Source organism: Ailuropoda melanoleuca, chromosome 7 (genome assembly GCF_002007445.2).
Source record: "Ailuropoda melanoleuca isolate Jingjing chromosome 7, ASM200744v2, whole genome shotgun sequence".
In the NCBI taxonomy this organism is placed as follows: domain Eukaryota; kingdom Metazoa; phylum Chordata; class Mammalia; order Carnivora; family Ursidae; genus Ailuropoda; species Ailuropoda melanoleuca.
The window spans coordinates 48,652,437-48,672,752 of NC_048224.1; the positions used below are offsets into that span (position 1 = coordinate 48,652,437).

At 38.4% G+C, this 20,316-nt stretch overlaps 1 protein-coding gene across 2 annotated transcripts; it reads left to right on the forward strand.

Annotated features, from left to right (window-relative positions):
* The first annotated feature begins 11,184 nt into the window (after nt 1-11,184).
* Nucleotides 11,185-19,838, forward strand: LOC100478125 (olfactory receptor 1361). Of its 2 annotated transcripts, XM_034663716.1 has the most exons (2): nt 11,185-11,198; nt 18,914-19,838. In XM_034663716.1, the coding sequence occupies exons 1-2, from the start codon at nt 11,185-11,187 to the stop codon at nt 19,836-19,838; spliced, it is 939 nt and encodes a 312-aa protein (XP_034519607.1). The 2 variants fall into 2 exon arrangements, with proteins under 2 accessions (XP_034519607.1, XP_002930885.2); XM_002930839.4 differs by lacking the exon at nt 11,185-11,198 and having other exon boundaries at nt 18,906-19,838.
* The last annotated feature ends 478 nt before the right edge of the window (nt 19,839-20,316 follow it).

The window sequence follows — 20,316 nt, forward strand, 5'->3', positions numbered from 1 at the left end:
ATTGGGATGGGATGGTAGAAGAGAAAGCTAAAACAGAAACTTGGCTCAAAAAAATACAATCTCAAGAATGTAGGTTACGGGAGATTACTGACTCAATGAAACATTCCAATGTCAGAATCATCGGCATCCCCGAGGGGGTGGAGAAAGAGGTCTACAAGAGATATTTGAACAAATTGTAGCTGAAAACTTCCCTAATCTGGCAAAGGGAACAAGCATTCGTGTCCAAGAGGCAGAGAGGACCCCTCCCAAGCTCAACCATGACAAACCTATGCCACGTCATGTCATAGTGCAATTCGCAAATATTAGATCCAAGGATACAGTACTGAAAGTGGAAAGGGCGAAAAAATTTCTCACATACATCCATGAGTCTACAAGAGACTCATCCTGAACCTAAAGATACATCCAGACTGAAAGTGAGGGATGGAGAACCATTTTTCATGACAATGGACCTCAAAAGAAACCTGGGGTAGCAATTCTCATATCAGACAGATTAGATTTTGAACTAAAGACTGTAGTTAGAGATACAGAAGGACACTATATTATTCTTAAAGGATGTATCCAACAAGTGAATATGACAATTATAAATATCTATGCCCCCAAAAGGGGAGCAGCTAGATACACAAGCCAACTCTTAACCAGAATAAAGAGACATATAGATAATAATACGTTAATAGTAGGGGACCTCAACACTCCGCTCTCAGCAATAGATAGATCACCTAAGCAGAAAATCAACAAAGAAACAAGAGCTTTGAATGACATACTGGACCTCATAGATATATATAGAACACTACACCCCAGAACAACAAAATACTCATTCTTTTCGAATGCACATGGAACTTTCTCCAGAATAGACCATATACTGGGTCACAAAACAGGTCTTAACCAATACCAAAAGACTGAAATTATTCCCTGCATAGTCTCAGACCACAATGCTTTGAAATTGGAACTCAATCACAAGGAAAAATTTGGAAGAAACTCAAATGCTTGGAAACTAAGAACTATCCTACTCAAGAATGACTCGATAAACCAGGAAATTAAAAATCAATTTAAACAAGTTATGGAGACCAACGAGAATGAAAACACATCGGTCCAAAACCTATGGGACACTGCAAAGGCGGTCCTAAGAGGAAAATACATAGCCATCCAAGGCTCACTTAAAAGAATAGAAAAATGTAAAATGCAGTTTTTATATTCTCACCTCAAGAAGCTGGAGCTGGAACAGAAGAACAGGCCTAACCCACAAACAAGAAAGCAGTTGATCAAGATTAGAGCAGAGATCAATGAATTAGAAACCAGGAGCACAGTAGAGCAGATCACCAGAACTAGAAGCTGGTTCTTTGAAAGAATAAATAAGATCGATAAGCCACTAGCCAGACTTATTCAAAAGAATGGAGAAAGGACCCAGATTAATTAATTTTGAATGAAAGGGGAGAGGTCACAATCAACACCAATGAAATAGGAAGGATCATTAGAAACTTTTATCAACAGCTTTATGCCAATAAATTAAACGTGGAAGAAATGGATGCCTTCCTGGAAACCTATAAACTACCAAGAATGAAACAGGAAAAAATTAATTTTAAACAGGCCAATTAATTATGAAGAGATTGAAGCAGTGATCAAAAACCTCCCGAAAAACAAGAGTCCACGGACTGACGCATTCCCTGGGGAATTCTACCAAACATTCAAAGAAGAAATAATATCTATTCTCCTGAAGTTGTTTCAAACAATAGAAACAGAAGGAAAACTACCAAACTCATTCTATGAGGTCAATATTACCTTGATCCCCAAACCAGCAAAAGACCCCATCAAAACGGAGAATTACAGACCAATATCCCTGATGAATATGGACGCCAAAATTCTCAACAAGATCCTAGCTAATAGGATCCAACAGTACATTAAAAGGATTCATCCATCAAGACCAAGTAGGATTCATCCCTGGGATGCGAAGGTGGTTCAACATTTGCAAATCGATCAGTGTGATACATCATATCAACAAGAAAAGAGTCAAGAACCATATGACCCTCTCAATAGATGCAGAATTTGACGAAATACAACATCTTTTCCTGATTAAAACCCTTCAGAGTGTAGGGATAGAGGGCACATTCCTCAATTTCATAAAAACCATCTATGAAAAGCCTACAGCGAATATCATTCTCAATGGGGAAAAGCTGGAAGCCTTTCCCTTAAGATCAGGAACACGACAAGGATGCCCACTCTCGCCACTATTATTCAACATAGTACTAGAAGTCCTTGCAACAGCAATCAGNAGAAGTCCTTGCAAGAGCAATCAGACAACAAAAAAGGATAAAAGGTATCCAAATATGCAAAGAAGAAGTCAAATGTCTCCCTTCGCAGGTGACATGATACTCTATATGGAAAACCCAAAAGAATCCACCCCCAAACTACTANAAAAAAGGATAAAAGGTATCCAAATATGCAAAGAAGAAGACAAATGTCTCCCTTCGCAGGTGACATGATACTCTATATGGAAAACCCAAAAGAATCCACCCCCAAACTACTAGAAGTTATAGAACAATTCAGTAAGGTGGCAGGATACAAAATCAATGCCCAGAAATCAGTTGCATTTCTATACACGAATAACGAGACTGAAGAAAGAGAAATTAGGGAATCCATCCCATTTACAATAACACCAAAAACCATGCGTTNTCATATGTTATCTCAGAATTAACTTAACCAGAGGCGCAAAGGATCTATATTCTAGAAACTCCAAATCACTCTTGAAAGACATTGAAGAAGATGCAAAAAGATGGAAAAATATTCCATGCTCATGGATTGGAAGAATAAACATAGTTAAAATGTCTATGCTACCCAGAGCAANGGCAATCTACACTTTTAATGCCATCCTGATCAAAATACCAATGACATTTTTCATTGAACTGGAACAAACAGCCCCCTTAAATTTGTGTGGTACCAGAAAAGGCCCCGAATCGCCAAGGAACTGTTGAAAAGGAAAAACAAAGCTGGGGGCATCACGTTGCCAGATTTCGAGCTGTACTACAAAGCTGTGATCACAAAGACAGCATGGTACTGGCACAAAAACAGACACATCGACCAATGGAACAGAATAGAGAACCCAGAAATGGACCCTCGGCTCTTTGGGCAACTAATCTTTGATAAAGCAGGAAAAAACATCCGGTGGAAAAAAGACAGTCTCTTCAATAAATGGTGCTGGGAAAATTGGACAGCTACATGCAAAAGAATGAAACTTGACCACTCTNTGGTGGAAAAAAGACAGCCTCTTCAATAAATGATGCTGGGAAAATTGGACAGCTACATGCAAAAGAATGAAACTTGACCACTCTCTCACACCATACACAAAAATAAACTCCAAATGGATGAAAGACCTCAATGTGAGACAGGAATCCATCAAAATTCTAGAGGAGAACATAGGCAACAACTTCTATGACATCGNTATCAAAATCCTAGAGGAGAACATAGGCAGCAACCTGTTTGACATCGGCCACAGCAACTTTTTTCATGACACATCTCCAAAGGCAAGAGAAACAAAAGATAAAATGCACATGCAGGACTACATCAAGATAAAAAGCTTCTGCACAGCCAAGGAAACAATCAAAAAAACTAACCTATGATTCAACCAGAACTAATTTATTTCCCATTTCCCAGATACTGTGTCTGGCTGAGGAGGCATTGATTCCATGTCTTTATGGAATTCACCTTATAGAATTCAACATGTTATGTCACTGCACATATATGCAATTAAGTATAATACAAGTCCAATCATCACGATTTCTCTATAAAGCTTAATATCTATTTTATTCTACATTCTTAACTCTTTAAATGTATTATGCCATTTAGTTCTCCAATTATAACAATCTTGGGTTAAAAACTATGATTATCACATTTTATAGTTGGAGAGTATAGCTAGTAAATAGGAAAAAAATGATTGAAATTATTTCTAATCTGACTCTGGAGTCCAAACTCCTGCACATTTTAGTGTCTTGCTTCTCGGTGCTAATGCCTGTGGCAAGAAGCATATTCACATTAAGGTAGTATATATATGAGGATGCCTACCATATACCAGGTACTGTGCTTTGCTCTACTGGTAAAATGTAAAAGTAACATATTGTTGATGCCTATACATGGTAGAGACAGACACGTGTTCAATTTAGTGTTAATGAAGTCAGATGGTGATAGCTTCCATGATGCTGGAGCACAGAAGGAAGAAAAATCACCTGTTTCATGGTGGTCAAGTAGAGTCTTACCCATGATGTGACATTTTATTGAGCCTTAGTGGGTGAGCTCACTTAAACTGGTGAAGAAGAAAAAGTGAGCATTCCACAGGGACAGGCTATTTACAATAGCGGACATGCTGGTTGTTGGAGCTATGCCAGCCCAATGTTGGAAATGTTTCGTAGTGGTCTCTCTAAATACAGGTTCTGGCTCTTGTTTCCCAGTTGTTTCCATAAAGTCTCTTGGTCAATTCTGTTCCTTACAGCTATCTGTCATTGTGAAAACTTTTGAGTTCTAGTGTAGATTAGTATTTCCTGGAGCTTTAGAACTCTCTAGAGAAGAGATCCTAGTATTGTTTTATAAAAACATTACATTCTTTTTTTTTAATTTTTAAAAATTTTTTTAATTTGTTATGTTAGTCACCAAAAGAAAACATTCTAACTGGGCACTACTGAGTATTTACCTCAACAATACAGATGTAGTGAAAAGAAGGGGCACCTGCCCCCTAATGTTTATAGCGGCAGTGTCCACGATAGCCAAGCTGTGGAAGGAGCCGAGATGTCCTTCAACAGATGAATGGATAAAGACGTAGTTCAAATATACAATGGACTATTACTCAGTCATCGAAAGGATGAATACCTACTATTTATATCAACATAGATGGAACTGGAGGGTATTTTCTAAGTTAAATAAGTCAGTCAGAGAAAGGCAATTATCATGTGGTTTCACTCATATGTGGAATATAAGAAACAGCACAGAGGATCATTGGGGAAGGGAGGGAAAACTGAATGGGAAGAAATCGGAGAGGAAGCCAAACCATGAGACACTCCGGACTCCGGGAAACAAACTGAGGGTTGTGGAAAGAGAGGTGGGTCGGGGGATGGGGTAACTGGGTGATGGGCACTAACGAGGGCACCTGATGTGATGAGCACTGGGTGTTATACGCAACTGATGAATTATTGAACGCTACACCAAAAACTAATGTTGGTTAATTGAATTTAAATTTTAAGAAAAACAGGTAGTTCTAGTGCAACCAGGTTTAACAATACTGTTATGGGACATTCCTCGTGGCAGCAAAAGGGCAGATGAAATAAGGTATGAAAATACCTAGTTCATTATTTACCCTACAAATGTAAAATTCAGTGAGGGATAGAGCATGATGACAGAACCAAGAAGTTCCTGAATACTTAAGCCTAGTTGAATCCTTTTATATCTTATTCAACTTTTTATTTTTTGTCGGCTGTAATTCACTACCTTTCCTTGAAAGCCCTTCTGGATCTGCTACATACTACGTACAGTTTTATCTTTGAACAATGCTTAGTTTACCTTTATGCCTGACTTTCACTTATAATAACAATATTATCAGAGTGAGGCATTCATCACCTCCAGAGAATCTGCTTATATTCTTATCTTTGTGCTTCTATCCCTGTTCAAAAAAGACTAGCAAGTGGATGCTCTGTCCACTGGATTTTTCCTTGTTACTCTTCCTTAGAATCACTCCCGGGTGGGGTGGTATATGACCGTGTACATCCAGGCAGTATACATCCATCCATTTTCAGTTCATTACAATGTATCATGATTTTATCCATGAACCAGGTTCAAGTGTTTTCCACCCCAACAGACCAATGGTGTGAGCTGAGTGAAAACAAACCAAAACCAAGGTGCAGAGTGTGGGGATCTGTGCTGACCATCCCTGCTGCTTTTGTTCTCTGGACCTGCTTGAGCCTAATCCCAAATGGAGCATTTCCACTGCTTGTTTTATATGTATATATACTGGAGAATGGGATTTGGGGGTCATAGTGTATGTATATTTTTGGCATTGATAGATAACGCCAGAAAGCTAGCTAAAGTGCTTGTTCCCATTACACCCATTCCTCTAATTTATGAAAAACAATGGTCCGCTTCTTCAACAACACTTACACTGTCCATCTTCTCCAGTGTACACATTCTTACAGGTTTGTAGAAATCGTATGTTGTAGTTTTAATTTCCATCTGTCTTATAACTCATGTAGTTTATCTCTTTTGCCTATGCTTATTGATCATTTGGGTATTTTCTCTTCTAACAGACCTGTTTTCAATCTTGACTGCTGTTTTATTGGGTATTCTCCTTTTTAACATTAATTTGTAAAAATTCTTTATGTATTCTAGATACGAGTCCTTTGCTAAACATATGTATTGAGGATTTTTCTTTCATTATGTGGCTTGCTTTTTCAATACATTAATGGTCTATTTTGAGTTAATTTTGTGTAATTAACACACAAAAGGTTCAAATTCATTCTTTTGCATGTAGATGTTCAGTGTTCCCAGAGCCATTTATTTAAAAGATATTTCTTTCCCCTACTGCTCTGCCTTAGCACCTTATAAAAATCCAGCTGGATATAAATTTTAGGGATTACTTCTGTATTTTCAGCTCTGTTCCACTGGTCTACCTCTATCTTCATGCTTGTGTCATACTATCTTGATTACTGTAGTTTTGTAGTAAGATTTGAAATCAGGACATATGGATCCTGACACTTTGTTCTATTTCTTTGAAATTATTTTTGGGCATTAAAAAGGGCATGTGATATGATGAGCACTGGGTGTTATACTGAACTAATGAATCATTGAACATTATATCAAAAACCAATGATGTACTTAATTGAATTTAAATTAAAAAAAGAAATTGTATCTTTCACACAAATGGACTTTAAAAGAAAGCTGGGGTAGCAATTCTTATATCAAATAGATTGGATTTTAAACTAAAAACTATAGTTAGAGACACAGGAGGGCACTACATATTCTTAAAGGATGTATCCAACAAGTGGAGATGACAATTATAAATATATATGCCCCCAACAGGGGAGCAGCAAGATATACAAGCCAACTCTTAACCAGAATAAAGAGACATATAGATAAAAATACATTAATAGTAGGGGACCTCAAAACTCCACTATCAGCAATAGACAGAATACCCTTGCAAAAACTCAGTAAAGGAACAAACACTTTGAATGCCATACTCGACGAATTGGACCTCATAAATCTATATAGAACACTACACCCCAGAAACAAAGAATACTCATTCCATTCTAATGCCCATTGAACATTCTCAAGAATAGACTATGTTCTGGGACACAAAACAGGTCTTAACCGATACCAAAAGACTGAAATTATTTCCTGCATATTCTCAGATCACAACGCTTTGAAATTGGAACTCAACCACAAGAAAAATTTGGAAGAAACTCAAACACTTGGAGACTAAGAACCATCCCGCTCAGGAATAACTCAATAAACCAGGAAATCAAAAATCAATTTAAACAATTTATGGAGACCAATGAGAATGAAAACACAATGGTCCAAAACCTATGGGATACTGCAAAGGCAGTCCTAACGGGGAAATACATAGACATCCAAGCCTCACTCAAAAGAATAGAAAAATCTAAAATGCAGTTTTTATATTCTCACCTCAAGAAGCTGGAACAGCAACAGAGGGACAGGCCTAATCCATGCATGAGGAAGCAGTTGACCAAGATTAGAGCAGAAATCAACGAATTAGAAACTAGGAGTACAGTAGAGCAGATCAACAGAAATAGAAGCTGGTTCTTTGAGAGAATTAATAAAATTGACAGACCTCTGGCAAGACTTATCTAAAAGAATAGACAAAGGACCCAAATTAATAAAATTATGAATGAAAAACGAGAGGACACAATCAATACCAATGAAATTGGAAGGATTATTAGAAACTTTTATCAACAGCTTTATGCCAATAAATTAAGCAATCTGGAAGAGATGGAGGCCTTCCTGGAAACCCATAAACTACCAAGACTGAAACAGGAAGAAATTGATTTTTTAAACAGGCCAATTAATTATGAAGAGATTGAGTCAGTGATAAACAACCTTCCAAATAACAAAACTCCAGGCCCGGATGGTTTTCCTGGGGAATTCTACCAAACATTCAAAGAAGAAATAATACCTATTCTCCTAAAGCTATTTCAAAAAATAGAAACAGAAGGAAAGCTACCAAACTCATTCTAAGAGGTCACTATTACCTTGATCCCCAAACCAGGCAAAGACCCCAACAAAAAGGAGAATTACAGACCAATTTCCCTAATGAATATGGACGCCAAAATCCTCAAAAAGATCCCTGGCTAATAGAATCCAACAGTACATTAAAAGGATTAACCATAATGACCAAGTGGGATTCATCCCTGGGATGCAGGGGTCGTACAACATTCGCAAATCTATCAGTGTCTTAGATTTTGTCCAGAAACAAAAATTCAGAAATCATATGATATTTTCAATTGATGCAGGAAAAGCATTTGACAAAATACAGCACCCTTTCCTGATTAAAACCCTTCAGAGTGTAGGAATAGAGGGTACATTTCTCAATCTCATAAAAGCCATCTATGAAAAGCCTACTGCAAGCATTATTCTCAATGGGGAAAAGAAGGAAGCCTTTCCCTTAAGATCCGGAACACGACAAGGATGCCCACTCTCGCCATTATTATTCAACATAGTACTAGAAGTCCTTGCAACNAAGGAAGCCTTTCCCTTAAGATCCGGAACACGACAAGGATGCCCACTCTCGCCATTATTATTCAACATAGTACTAGAAGTCCTTGCAACAGCAATCAGAAGACAAAAAGGGATCAAAGGTATCCAAATCGGCAAAGAAGAAGTCAAACTGTCTCTCTTTGCAGATGACATGATACTCTATATGGAAAACCCAAAGGAATCCACTCCCAAACTATTAGAAGTTATAGAACAATTCAGTAAGGTGGCAGGATACAAAATCATGCTCCGATAATCAGTTGCATTTCTATACACGAAAAATGACACTGAAGAAAGAGAAATTAGGGAATCCATCCCATTTACAATAGCACCAAACCATACGTTACCTTGGAATTATAACTTAACCAGAGACGTAAAGGACCTATATCCTAGAAACTATAGATCACTTTTGAAAGATATTGAGGAAGACATAAAAAGATGGAAAAATATTCCATGCTCATGGATTGGAAGAATTAACATAGTTAAAATGTNAATCAAAAAAATTAATATAGTTAAAATATCCATGCTACCCAGAGCAAATCTACAATTTCAGTGCTATCCAGATCAAAATACCGAGGACATTTTTCAAGAAACTGGAACAAATAGTCCTTAAATTTGTATGGAACCAGAAAAGGCCCCGAATCTCCAAGGAACTGTTGAAAAGGAAAAACAAAGCTGGGGGCATCACAATGCCGGATTTCGAGCTGTACTACAAAGCTGTGATCACAAAGACAGCATGGTACTGGCACAAAAACAGACACATCGACCAATGGAACAGAATAGAGAACCCAGAAATGGACCCTCGGCTCTTTGGGCAACTAATCTTTGATAAAGCAGGAAAAAACATCCGGTGGAAAAAAGACAGTCTCTTCAATAAATGGTGCTGGGAAAATTGGACAGCTACATGCAAAAGAATGAAACTTGACCACTCTCTCACACCNTAATGCTGGATTTCAAGCTGTACTACAAAGCTGTGATCATAAAGACAGCATGGTACTGGCACAAAACAGACACGCAGACCAATGGAACAGAATAGAGAACCCAGAAATGGAACCCTCGGCTCTTTGGGCAACTAATCTTTGATAAAGCAGGAAAAAACATCCGGTGGAAAAAAGACAGTCTCTTCAATAAATGGTGCTGGGAAAATTGGACAGCTACATGCAAAAGAATGAAACTTGACCACTCTCTCACACCATACACAAAAATAAACTCCAAATGGATGAAAGACCTCAATGTGAGACAGGAATCCATCAAAATTCTAGAGGAGAACATAGGCAACAACTTCTATGACATCGGCCAGAGCAACCTTTTTCACGACACATCTCCAAAGGCAAGAGAAATAAAAGATAAAATGAACTTATGGGACTTTATCAGGATAAAGAGCTTCTGCACAGCCAAGGAAACAGTCAAAAAAACTAAGAGACAGCCCACNTTTGCAAATGATGCTAGAGATAAAAGACTGGTATCCAAGATCTACAAAGAACTTCTCAAACTCAATACGTGAGAAACAAATAAACAAATCATAAAATGGGCAGAAGATATGAACAGGCACTTTTCCAATGATGACATACAAATGGCCAAAAGAGACATGAAAAAATGTTCTAAATCATTAGCCATCGGGGAAATTCAAATCAAAACCACACTAAGATACCACTTACGCCAGGTAGAATGGCAAAAATTAACAAGGCAGGAAACAGCAATTGCTGGAGAGGATGTGGAGAAAGGGGATCCCTCCTACATTGTTGGTGGGAATGCAGGTTGGTGCAGCCACTCTGGAAAACAATGTGGAGGTCCCTTAGAAAGTTAAAAATTGAGCTACCCTATGACCCAGCCATCGCACTACTGGGTGTTTACCCCAAAGATACAGACATAGTGAAGAGAAGGGCCATATGCACCCCAGTGTTCATAGCAGCATTGTCCACAATAGCTAAATCGTGGAAGGAACTGAGATGCCCTTCAACAGATGACTGGATTAAGAAGATGTGGTCCATATATACAATGGAATATTACTCAGCTATCAGAAAGAACGATTACACAGCATTTGCTGCAACATGGACCGCACTGGAGGAGATAATGCTAAGTGAAATAAGTCAAGCAGAGAAAGACAATTATCATACCATATCTCTCATCTATGGAACATAAGAACTCGGAAGATTGGTAGGGTAAGAAAGGGATAAAGAAAGGGGTGTAATCAGAAGGGGGAATGAACCATGAGAGACTATGGACTCTGGGAAACAATCTGAGGGCTTCAGAGGGGAGGGGGTGGGGCAATGGGATAGGCCGGTGATGGGTATTAACGAGGGCACGTATTGCATGGTACACTGGGTGTTATATGCAAGTAATGAATCATGGAACTTTACATCAAAATCTAGGGATGTACTGTATGGTGACTAACATAATATAATAAAAAATTATTATTAAAAAAAAGAACAAGAAAAAAAGAAAATGGGGGCGCCTGGGTGGCACAGCGATTAAGCGTCTGCCTTCGACTCAGGGTGTGATCCCGGCATTATGGGATCGAGCCCCACGTCAGGCTCCTCTGCTATGAGCCTGCTTCTTCCTCTCCCACTGCCCCTGCTTGTGTTCCCTCTCTCGCTGGCTGTCTCTATCTCTGTCAAATAAATAAATAAATAAAATCTTAAAAAAAAAAAGAAAATGAAATTAGGGAAACAATTCTTCTTCCAATAGCATAAAAAATAATAGCATATTTAAGAATAAATTCATCAAAATAGTGGAAAATTCATGGTCTGGATACAACAAAATATTGTTTGAAGAAATTAAACATGTAAATGAATGGAAATACATTCATGCTCATGGCTGAAACACTTCATATTGTCAAGATGACAATACTTTCCAAATTGATCTATATATTCAACATAATTACTACCAAAATCACAACTGTCTTCTTTGCAGAAATTGGCAAGCTCATTTTAAACTATATATGGAAATTCAAGGTATCCCAACTAACAAAAACAATTTCTTTCTTTTTCTTTTTAATTTTTTTTATTATATTATGTTAGTCACCATACAGTAAATCCCTGGTTTCTGATGCAAAGTTCCATGATTCATTAGTTGCGTATAACACCCAGTGCACCATGCAATACATGCCCTCCCCACTACCCATCACCAGTCTATCCCATTCCCCTACCCCCCTCCCCTCTGAAGCCCTCAGTTTGTTTCCCAGAGTCCATAGTCATTCTTCATGTATCCCTTCTGTTTACCACCCCCCTTTCTTCTTCTCTTTCTTCTCCTACTGATCTTTCTACTTCTTATGTTCCATAAATGAGTGAAACCATACAATAATTGTCTTTCTTTGCTTGACTTATTTCGCTTAGCATTATCTCCTCCAGTTCCGTCCATGTTGCAGCAAATGATGAGAAATCATTCTTTTTGATGGCTGAGTAATATTCCATTGTATATATGGACCACATTTCATTTTCAAATTGTTTCTTGATAGTGTGAAGAAATACCATCAATTTTTGTATATTGATCTTGTACTTTGCAATCTTTGAACCTATTTATTCATTCTAATAGTTTGTTTTTTGATTCCTTAGTATCTTTTACAGTTGACCCTTGAACACTGCAGATGTTAGGGGCACTGATATCAGTTAGTTAGAAATGATATTACTCTTGAACTTAAGGGGAAGCCTAGATAGAGGTGATTGTTGCACAACAATGTGAATATGCTTAATGCCACTGAATTGTGCATGTTAAAATGGTAAATTTTATGTTTATTTTAGCATAATAAAAAATGATCAAGCAATGCAATTTATCCCCTAAGCAAAATAAAAGAAGGATTAATGAAAAGAATCATATGAATCCCAGAAGAACAAAAAATAAAATTGGAAGAGAAATATTTAGAAAAATAATGGAGACAAATTATTCAGAGTTAAATATTAATGACTCAGGATTGCAAGGGTCTATGGAGTCATATAAGAGTCATAAAGAGGAAAGAAAATGAAAAGCTCGCACAGCCATATGTTTAATAAATTTTAAGAATTTCAAAGTCAAAGAAAAATTCTGAGAGGGAAGTTTGCCTAGAGTAATCATACTCATATCAGACTTCTTAATAACTACACTGAATGTAAAAAAGCAATGAAATATTTTTAATACATAAAAGGAATACAGCTTTAAAATCAATAATTTATATCCAGCAAAGTTGCCACTCAAATGTAGGAACGTATTACAAATATTCTTATGTATCTATTTAAAGATAATTTATATATCTATATAAAGCCTCGGAAGGTTTACCTCACTGAGATTTGTAAAGGAAACACTCAAATTAAAAAATAAGCATTTTTTTAAAAGATGTATTTATTTATTTTAGAGAGAGAAAAAGAGAGAGAGCATGTATAAGTGGGGTCGGGGAGGCGGGAAGAATCCTCTAGCAGACTCCCTGCAGAGTGGGGAGCCTGATGCAGGGCTGGATCCCAGGACCCTGTGATCATGACCTGATCCAAAATCCAGAGTCAGCCACTTAACCAACTGAGCCACCCAGGCACCTTAAAGGATAAACATTTTTAGGAGATGCTGCAAGATGTATGGAAATTAAGGATGGATAAACATCTTGATAAAATTTGGGGTTTTTTAAGGCTTAAACTAAAGGAAAAATGAGAAAGTATGTCCATTATAAATCACAATTAAAATTCCTATAAATCATTATCAAAAGACAATCAACAGACGAATGGATAAAGAAGATGTAGTCCATATATACAATGGAATATTACTCAGCCATCAGAAAGAACGATTACCCAACATTTGCAGCAACATGGACGGGACTGGAGGAGATTATGCTAAGTGAAATAAGTCAAGCAGAGAAAGACAATTAACATATGGGTTCACTCATTTATGGAACATAAGAAATAGCAGGAAGACTGGTAGGAGAAGGAAGGGAAGAGTGAAGGGGAGTTAAATAGAAGGGGGAATGAACCACGAGAGACTATGGACTCTGGGAAACAAACTGAGGGCTTCAGAGGGGAGGGGGTGGGGAATTGGGATAGGCCGGTGATGGGTATTAAGGAGGGCACGCATTGCATGGAGCAATGGGTGTTATACACAAACAATGAATCACGGAACACTACATCAAAAACTAAGGATGTACTGTATGGTGACTAAAAAAAATAATTAAAAAATTTTAAAAAAAGACAATCATAATGCTAAGTGAAATAAGTCAAGCAGAGAAAGACAATTATCATATGGTTTCTCTCATCTATGGAACGTAAGAACTAGGAAGTATGGTAGGAGAAGAAAGGGATAAAGAAAAGGGGGGTAATCAGAGGGGGGGCTGAAGCATGAGAGACTATGGACTCTGAGAAACAAACTGAGGGCTTCAGAGGGGAGGGAGATGGGGGAATGGGATAGGTTAGTGATGGGTAGTAAGGAGGGCACGTATTGCATGGTGCACTGGGTGTTATACGCAACTAATGAATCATGGAACTTTACATCAAAAACTAGGGATGTACTGTATGGTGACTAACATAATAAAAAATATTTTAAAAAAAGACCATCAATCCAATAAAAATGGGCAGACTCTTCATAAAAAGAAGATAGAAAAACGGCCAATAATCACTAGAAAATGTGCTTAGCATCATTAAGGATTGGGGAAATGTGAAATAAAAGCACAATGAGCTACCACTTCATACACTTAGGATGGCAAAAATGTGAACTCTAAGATTTCTACTGTGGAGAATATTTTGTTTTCTGACTTACTTACTTTAGAAAATCAAAGTCCAAAGAGGATAAGTGAACTTCCCAAAGTCACAGAGCAGTTCATTTGGAGTTTGACGACTGGGCAACAGACCAAGGTTTTTCCCACAGTGAATACTTCAGAGACTGGTGTTCCCAGATGTCTCTGCAAGTTCCAGCAGGGGGCTCTGGGGATTGCTCCAGGAACCGCAGGTAGATAGCTTCTTTTTCCCTGAGTTTCTAGTCAGTTTGACTGACTCGGGATCTAGGATGGCCTGCTCTCTTTTCTCCATCCTTGGAGTAGATGAGGGTTCCATGTCCCAGGAGTCCCTTATGCCTTAAATATAGGGGAAGATGCTGCCTTTTCATCTGGTCATCAAATATGCTTTCTCCACTCTTGACAAGTGAAAACCTAGAGCAGAAGAATCAAATCTCTACCTTAATGTGAAAAAATGAGGAGCTCTTCTGGGCCCAACTCAGGACTGAGGGTAAGTCATTGGTCATGCTTCCTCCTTCCCCATCAGTCAAGAGAAGCAGAATGGTCCTTTGGAAATTGTTTGAGGAATCCTGTTTTTGGTATCAGTTGTGGTGCTGAACTTGGACAGATTACAGCAGCTCTTTGAGATTCTGTTTACTCATTCATAAAATAAGAGTGGCATAAGATGGCTTAATATCCATTAGTCCCTAAAGGGTGGAGTGGCAGGGTAGCTTTGATCCAGAGGACTATTTCACTGGGTTATGAATTTAACCCTCTAGTTCCTGAAACTACATTCCTGAAACCTCCATATGTTCCTGAAAGGGACTTGACATGTGGATGGAACAGGTCAGGTCAGATTGACTGTTTTCAATCACTCATTTATGGAACATAAGAAATAGCAGGGAGATCAGTAGGAGAAGGAAGGGAAGAATGAAGAGGGGGTAAACAGAAGGGGGAATGAACCATGAGAGACTATGGACTCTGGGAAACAAACTGAGGGCTTCAGAGGGGAGGGGGGTGGGGGACTGGGATAGGCCGGTGATGGGTTTTAAGGAGGGCACGTATTGCATGGTGCACTGGGTGTTATATGCAAATAATGAATCATGGAGCACTACATCAGAAACTAAGGATATACTGTATGGTGACTAACATAACCTAATAAAAATTATTTTTTTAAAAAAAGGAAAAGCAAGAGATTTGGGGGAACATTTCTTTTTTTTTTAAGATTTTATTTATTTATTCGACAGAGATAGAGACAGCCAGCGAGAGAGGGAACACAAGCAGAGGGAGTGGGAGAGGAAGAAGCAGGCTCATAGCAGAGAAGCCCGATGTGGGGCTCGATCCCAAAATGCCGGGATCACGCCCTGAGCCGAAGGCAGACGTTTAACCGCTGTGCCACCCAGGCGCCCCTGGGGGAACGTTTCTTTAACACACGGAAGGGGCACAAAGGAGCAGATTCAGACCTATGAGAAAATATGTTCCTATTAAATCTGAATTCCAAGCATCAATTTTCTCTGCATTTTAAAATTAAAACCCAACAATATTTAGTTCAAATGTAAAATATAAACAAACCATGCATTCAGTGCTTGTGAAGATATGCAATCGGTTAGACTTAGTAATTCAATATTCACAATACTTTTTAAATTTTTCACAAACGATTTTGAATACCTTCAATGTATTAGAACGTATGCTAGGCAACCTAAGATCTTCACACACCTGTTCCATTAATTGTAATTTACTTATAGTGTAAAAGGCAATGCTGGTAGCTAACTGATAACATCATACAGTTTCATCACAGCTTAAAAAGCCATTTTACTGTCCATCCATCCACTATCTTATTCAATAGTACATACAAAGTACATACATAAGAAGAAACAAAATGAAGAAAAATGAGTCCCTGGCACTGAGGGACACACCATCTAATGGGACAAGCAACTAAGTATAAGGCAATATGTCAAGCACTCCAGCAAGACCCAAATACAGGGCTGTGGGAGCACAGAGGGTAAAGCAATGGATTCCAAAAGGAGAATGTAAGTATTGTCCGATGTTGACACCCGAGCTCTTGCCAGGTGGAAAGGAGGAGGAGGCATCCAGGAAAGTGAAAGGGCTAAATGCCAAAGTCACGCAGGGAGGATGCGTGAGTTGTCTGAGGACCGTGAGCAGTTCCATAGGCGAGACTGGGGGAGCAGAGCATGGCAGGGAAGTGTCACTGGACAGAAAGATGGAGACAGACTCAAGAAGGGCTAATTATATCATGGTGAGAAAGAGCCTGGACATTTTTCTGATGGTGAGAAGGAGACTTGCAACAGCCTATGACATCAATTCAGTTATATTTCTTCACAGAAGGGGAAACTAAAGTTTGAGAAGTTAAATGAATTATTCGAAGCCATATTACAATGTTTGATAGAGAATGTGAGTCAAAATTTTTTTAGTACAAACTAAATTTTTCCCTTTACGCTATGCAACCTAAATACTCTCCTTGGAGACAAATAAATGAGTCTCATGTAGCGGTTTTAAGTATATAGATATAGCGGGGATTCAATTTTGAGAAGTATAGGAAATGCCCTTATGTGGTTGTGACACCCTCCCGCAGCTTGGACCACTAGCCATAGTGTTAGGCCATCTGTCCTAATAAAGTTGAAACCAAAGGACCTTGTTCCCAAAAGTCAATTGTTTCAGAATATCAGAAGAATTCTGAGAATATTAATTTGTTTTTATAAATTTTTCATTTGGAATCAATGGAATGGTCTATGATGGGCTGTATGTTTCCAGTAAATAATTAGATTCCTGAAGGTTAATTACGTTTGAGCAAGAAAAGCAAAAACTGGAATACATGTTCCTTTATTTCTGACTATGAAGGTGATATGGTTAAATGAATACAATGAATTATATCACTGTACTTCCTGCTATTTGCTAAGCTCCTGAGTCTGGACTTGGTGGCAGCTGGTGATTAAAAGAGATAGAGATACCAGAAAGAAAAGAGTCCATGACTCTCAGAGTAATAATCATGGTCTGAAGCCATTAGGTTTGCCAAGTATAGAAACTGGATTTTATCTAAGCATTGGTTAAATTGAAATGGACTGACTCACATCAATCACACTCACAAGAGACAGATGTATAAGCCAAAAATATCAATACCTTCATTTGCCATGAGAACTGTAACTGCCAAATTGGATATTTACATTCTCTAAGGCAAAAAATGTGTGAATTAATTTGACTGTGATCATTTTACAATGAATATGTATATTAAAACATCACACTGTATACCTTGCATATATACAGTTTTTATCTGTTAATTTTATCTTGATAAAGTTGGAATGAATGAAAAAAATGAATGCATTTTTAAAGATTTTTTAAAATTTATTCATTTGAGAGAGAGAGAGAGGGAACATGGGGGGAGGGGCAGAGGGAGAGGCAGAGAGAATCTTTTTTTTTATTTTAGTTCCTAGAGTTTTATTTTATTTTTTTAAGAAATATTTTTTTATTATATTATGTTAGTCACCATACAGTAAATCCCTGGTTTTTGATGTAAAGTTCCATGATTCATTAGTTGCATATAACACCCAGTGCACCATGCAATATATGCCCTCCTTACTACCCATCACCAGCTTTTACCATTCCCCCACCCCCCTCCCCTCTGAAGCCCTCGGTTTGTTTCTCAGAGTCCATAGTCTCTCATGCTTCATTCCCCTTCTGATTACCCCCTTTCTTTATCCCTTTCTTCTCCTACCAATCTTCCTAGTTCTTATGTTCCTTAGATGAGGGAAACCATATGATAATTGTCTTTCTCTGCTTGACTTATTTCACTTAGCATTATCTCCTCCAGTGAGGCAAAGAGAATCTTAAGCAGGCTCCACGCCCAGTGGGAGCCGGACATGGGGCTGGATCCCATGACCCTGAGATCATGACCTGAGCAAAAATCAAGAGCTGGAGGCTTAACTAACTGAGCCACCCAGGCGCCCCAAAGAACTGGGAACTTTAAAAAAACGGACCTGGATGGAGTAAATTTAATTTTATCAAAAATGGAATTATAAATATATATATGTTGTTCTGAAATTTTACCGTAAAAAATCTTAAATTGATTACATAATTACTTATAATTATTATATATAATTATATATTATATATTATTATTTTCATTTCACTTTAATTTTTAAATGTAAGTAAAACATTATTTACTTAATTATATTATTCTTCAGTGAAAAAAACTGATGGGATCTGTGGGATCAGAGCACACTTGTACTGCCCTGTGTCATGGGGACAGCTGGAATAGTTTGAAGGAGACTTGGATAGCTGGTCAGGTGCTGACGTCAATCTATAACTTTACAGAGATGGATCCAAATGGTCTTTTTTAACACACGCAATTATAAATTTGAGCTTTGCCAAAACAGAACTGTCTAAACCACATGATGTTTCTAATATAAATATAAAATAGTTTCAACACAGCATTATTATACTTTTTTGTTACTTACAATAAAAATTTGTTTCATACAGAATTCCAGACATGGACAGAAGAAACCAGACCAGCATCTATGAATTTCTTCTCGCGGGCCTCTCTGAGAGGCCAGAGCAGCAGCCTCTCCTGTTTGGGCTCTTTCTGGCCATGTACCTGGTCACCACTGTGGGGAACCTGCTCATCATCCTGGCCATTACCTCTGACCTACACCTCCACACCCCCATGTACTTCTTCCTAGCTAACCTGTCCTTTTCTGACATTGGTTTTGTCTCCACAATAATTCCCAAGATGCTAGATAATACTGGCTCAGGAAGTAAACTGATTTGTTATGATGGGTGTCTGACACAGCTTTATTTCTTTGGCCTATTTGCAGATCTGGACAACTTTCTCCTGGCCGTGATGGCACTTGACTGCTATGTGGCCATCAGCCACCCCCTCCATTATGCCATGACCATGAACTTCCAACGGTGTATCCTGTTGGTGACTGGGTCATGGGTGGTCAATATCTTCCATGCCCTAGTGCATACCCTCCTGGTGATGAGGCTTTCTTTCTGTGGCCCCAATATCATCCCCCATTTCTTCTGTGATCTGGTCCCACTCCTGAATCTGGCTTGCTCCAGTACTTATGTCAATGACCTAGTGCTCATCTTTGTGGCAGGAACATTGCTAATTGGACCCTTCATCTTCATCCTTACATCTTACTTTTATATTGCTTTGGCTATCCTAAGAATCAATTCCACAAAGGGTAAGCAAAGGGCCTTCTCCAACTGCACCTCCCACCTCTCTGTGGTCTCTCTATTTTATAGCACAGCTATTGGGGTCTATTTATGTCCTCCATCATCCCCCTCAGGTGGAAAGGACAGAGTCTTCTCAATAATGTACACAGTGGTGACCCCCATGCTGAACCCCTTCATCTACAGCCTAAGAAACAGGGATATGAAGGGGGCTCTGGGAAAACTACTCAGAAGAAAAACGTTCTAACATTCTTTCCCAGGACCTTACAGTCCTGACTCCAGGACTCAGAGCTGGGAGTTGAAATTGGCCTCCTGAGAGCCTAACCACTGTAGTTTCCCTGAACTTGAGACTTCTTTTTTCTTATGTTTATATTTCAAAGTACAGATAGACATCTGAGGACAGGGAGGGATCAGTGATAAGAGCAACCTCAGATCATCTCCATGAAATGTCCACACTCTGAGTAGTTTACTACCCACTCTCAAAATGGCTCTTGTTATTTTTACTGATCTCTAAGCAAAGCCGGTGGGTGGGGGGCTTGTATACATATAAAACGAAAATGAAAGTCCAAACTTTTGTTCAGCTCAAGTTATAACAGAACTATAGAAGATGTCCTTGGCCCAGGAATACAGGATTCATTATGTCTGGTAGCAAGAAATACAAAGGAAGTAGCCTGATACTTTATATTTAAACAGGCAGTGTTCTATCGAAATGTCAGAATGGGGTG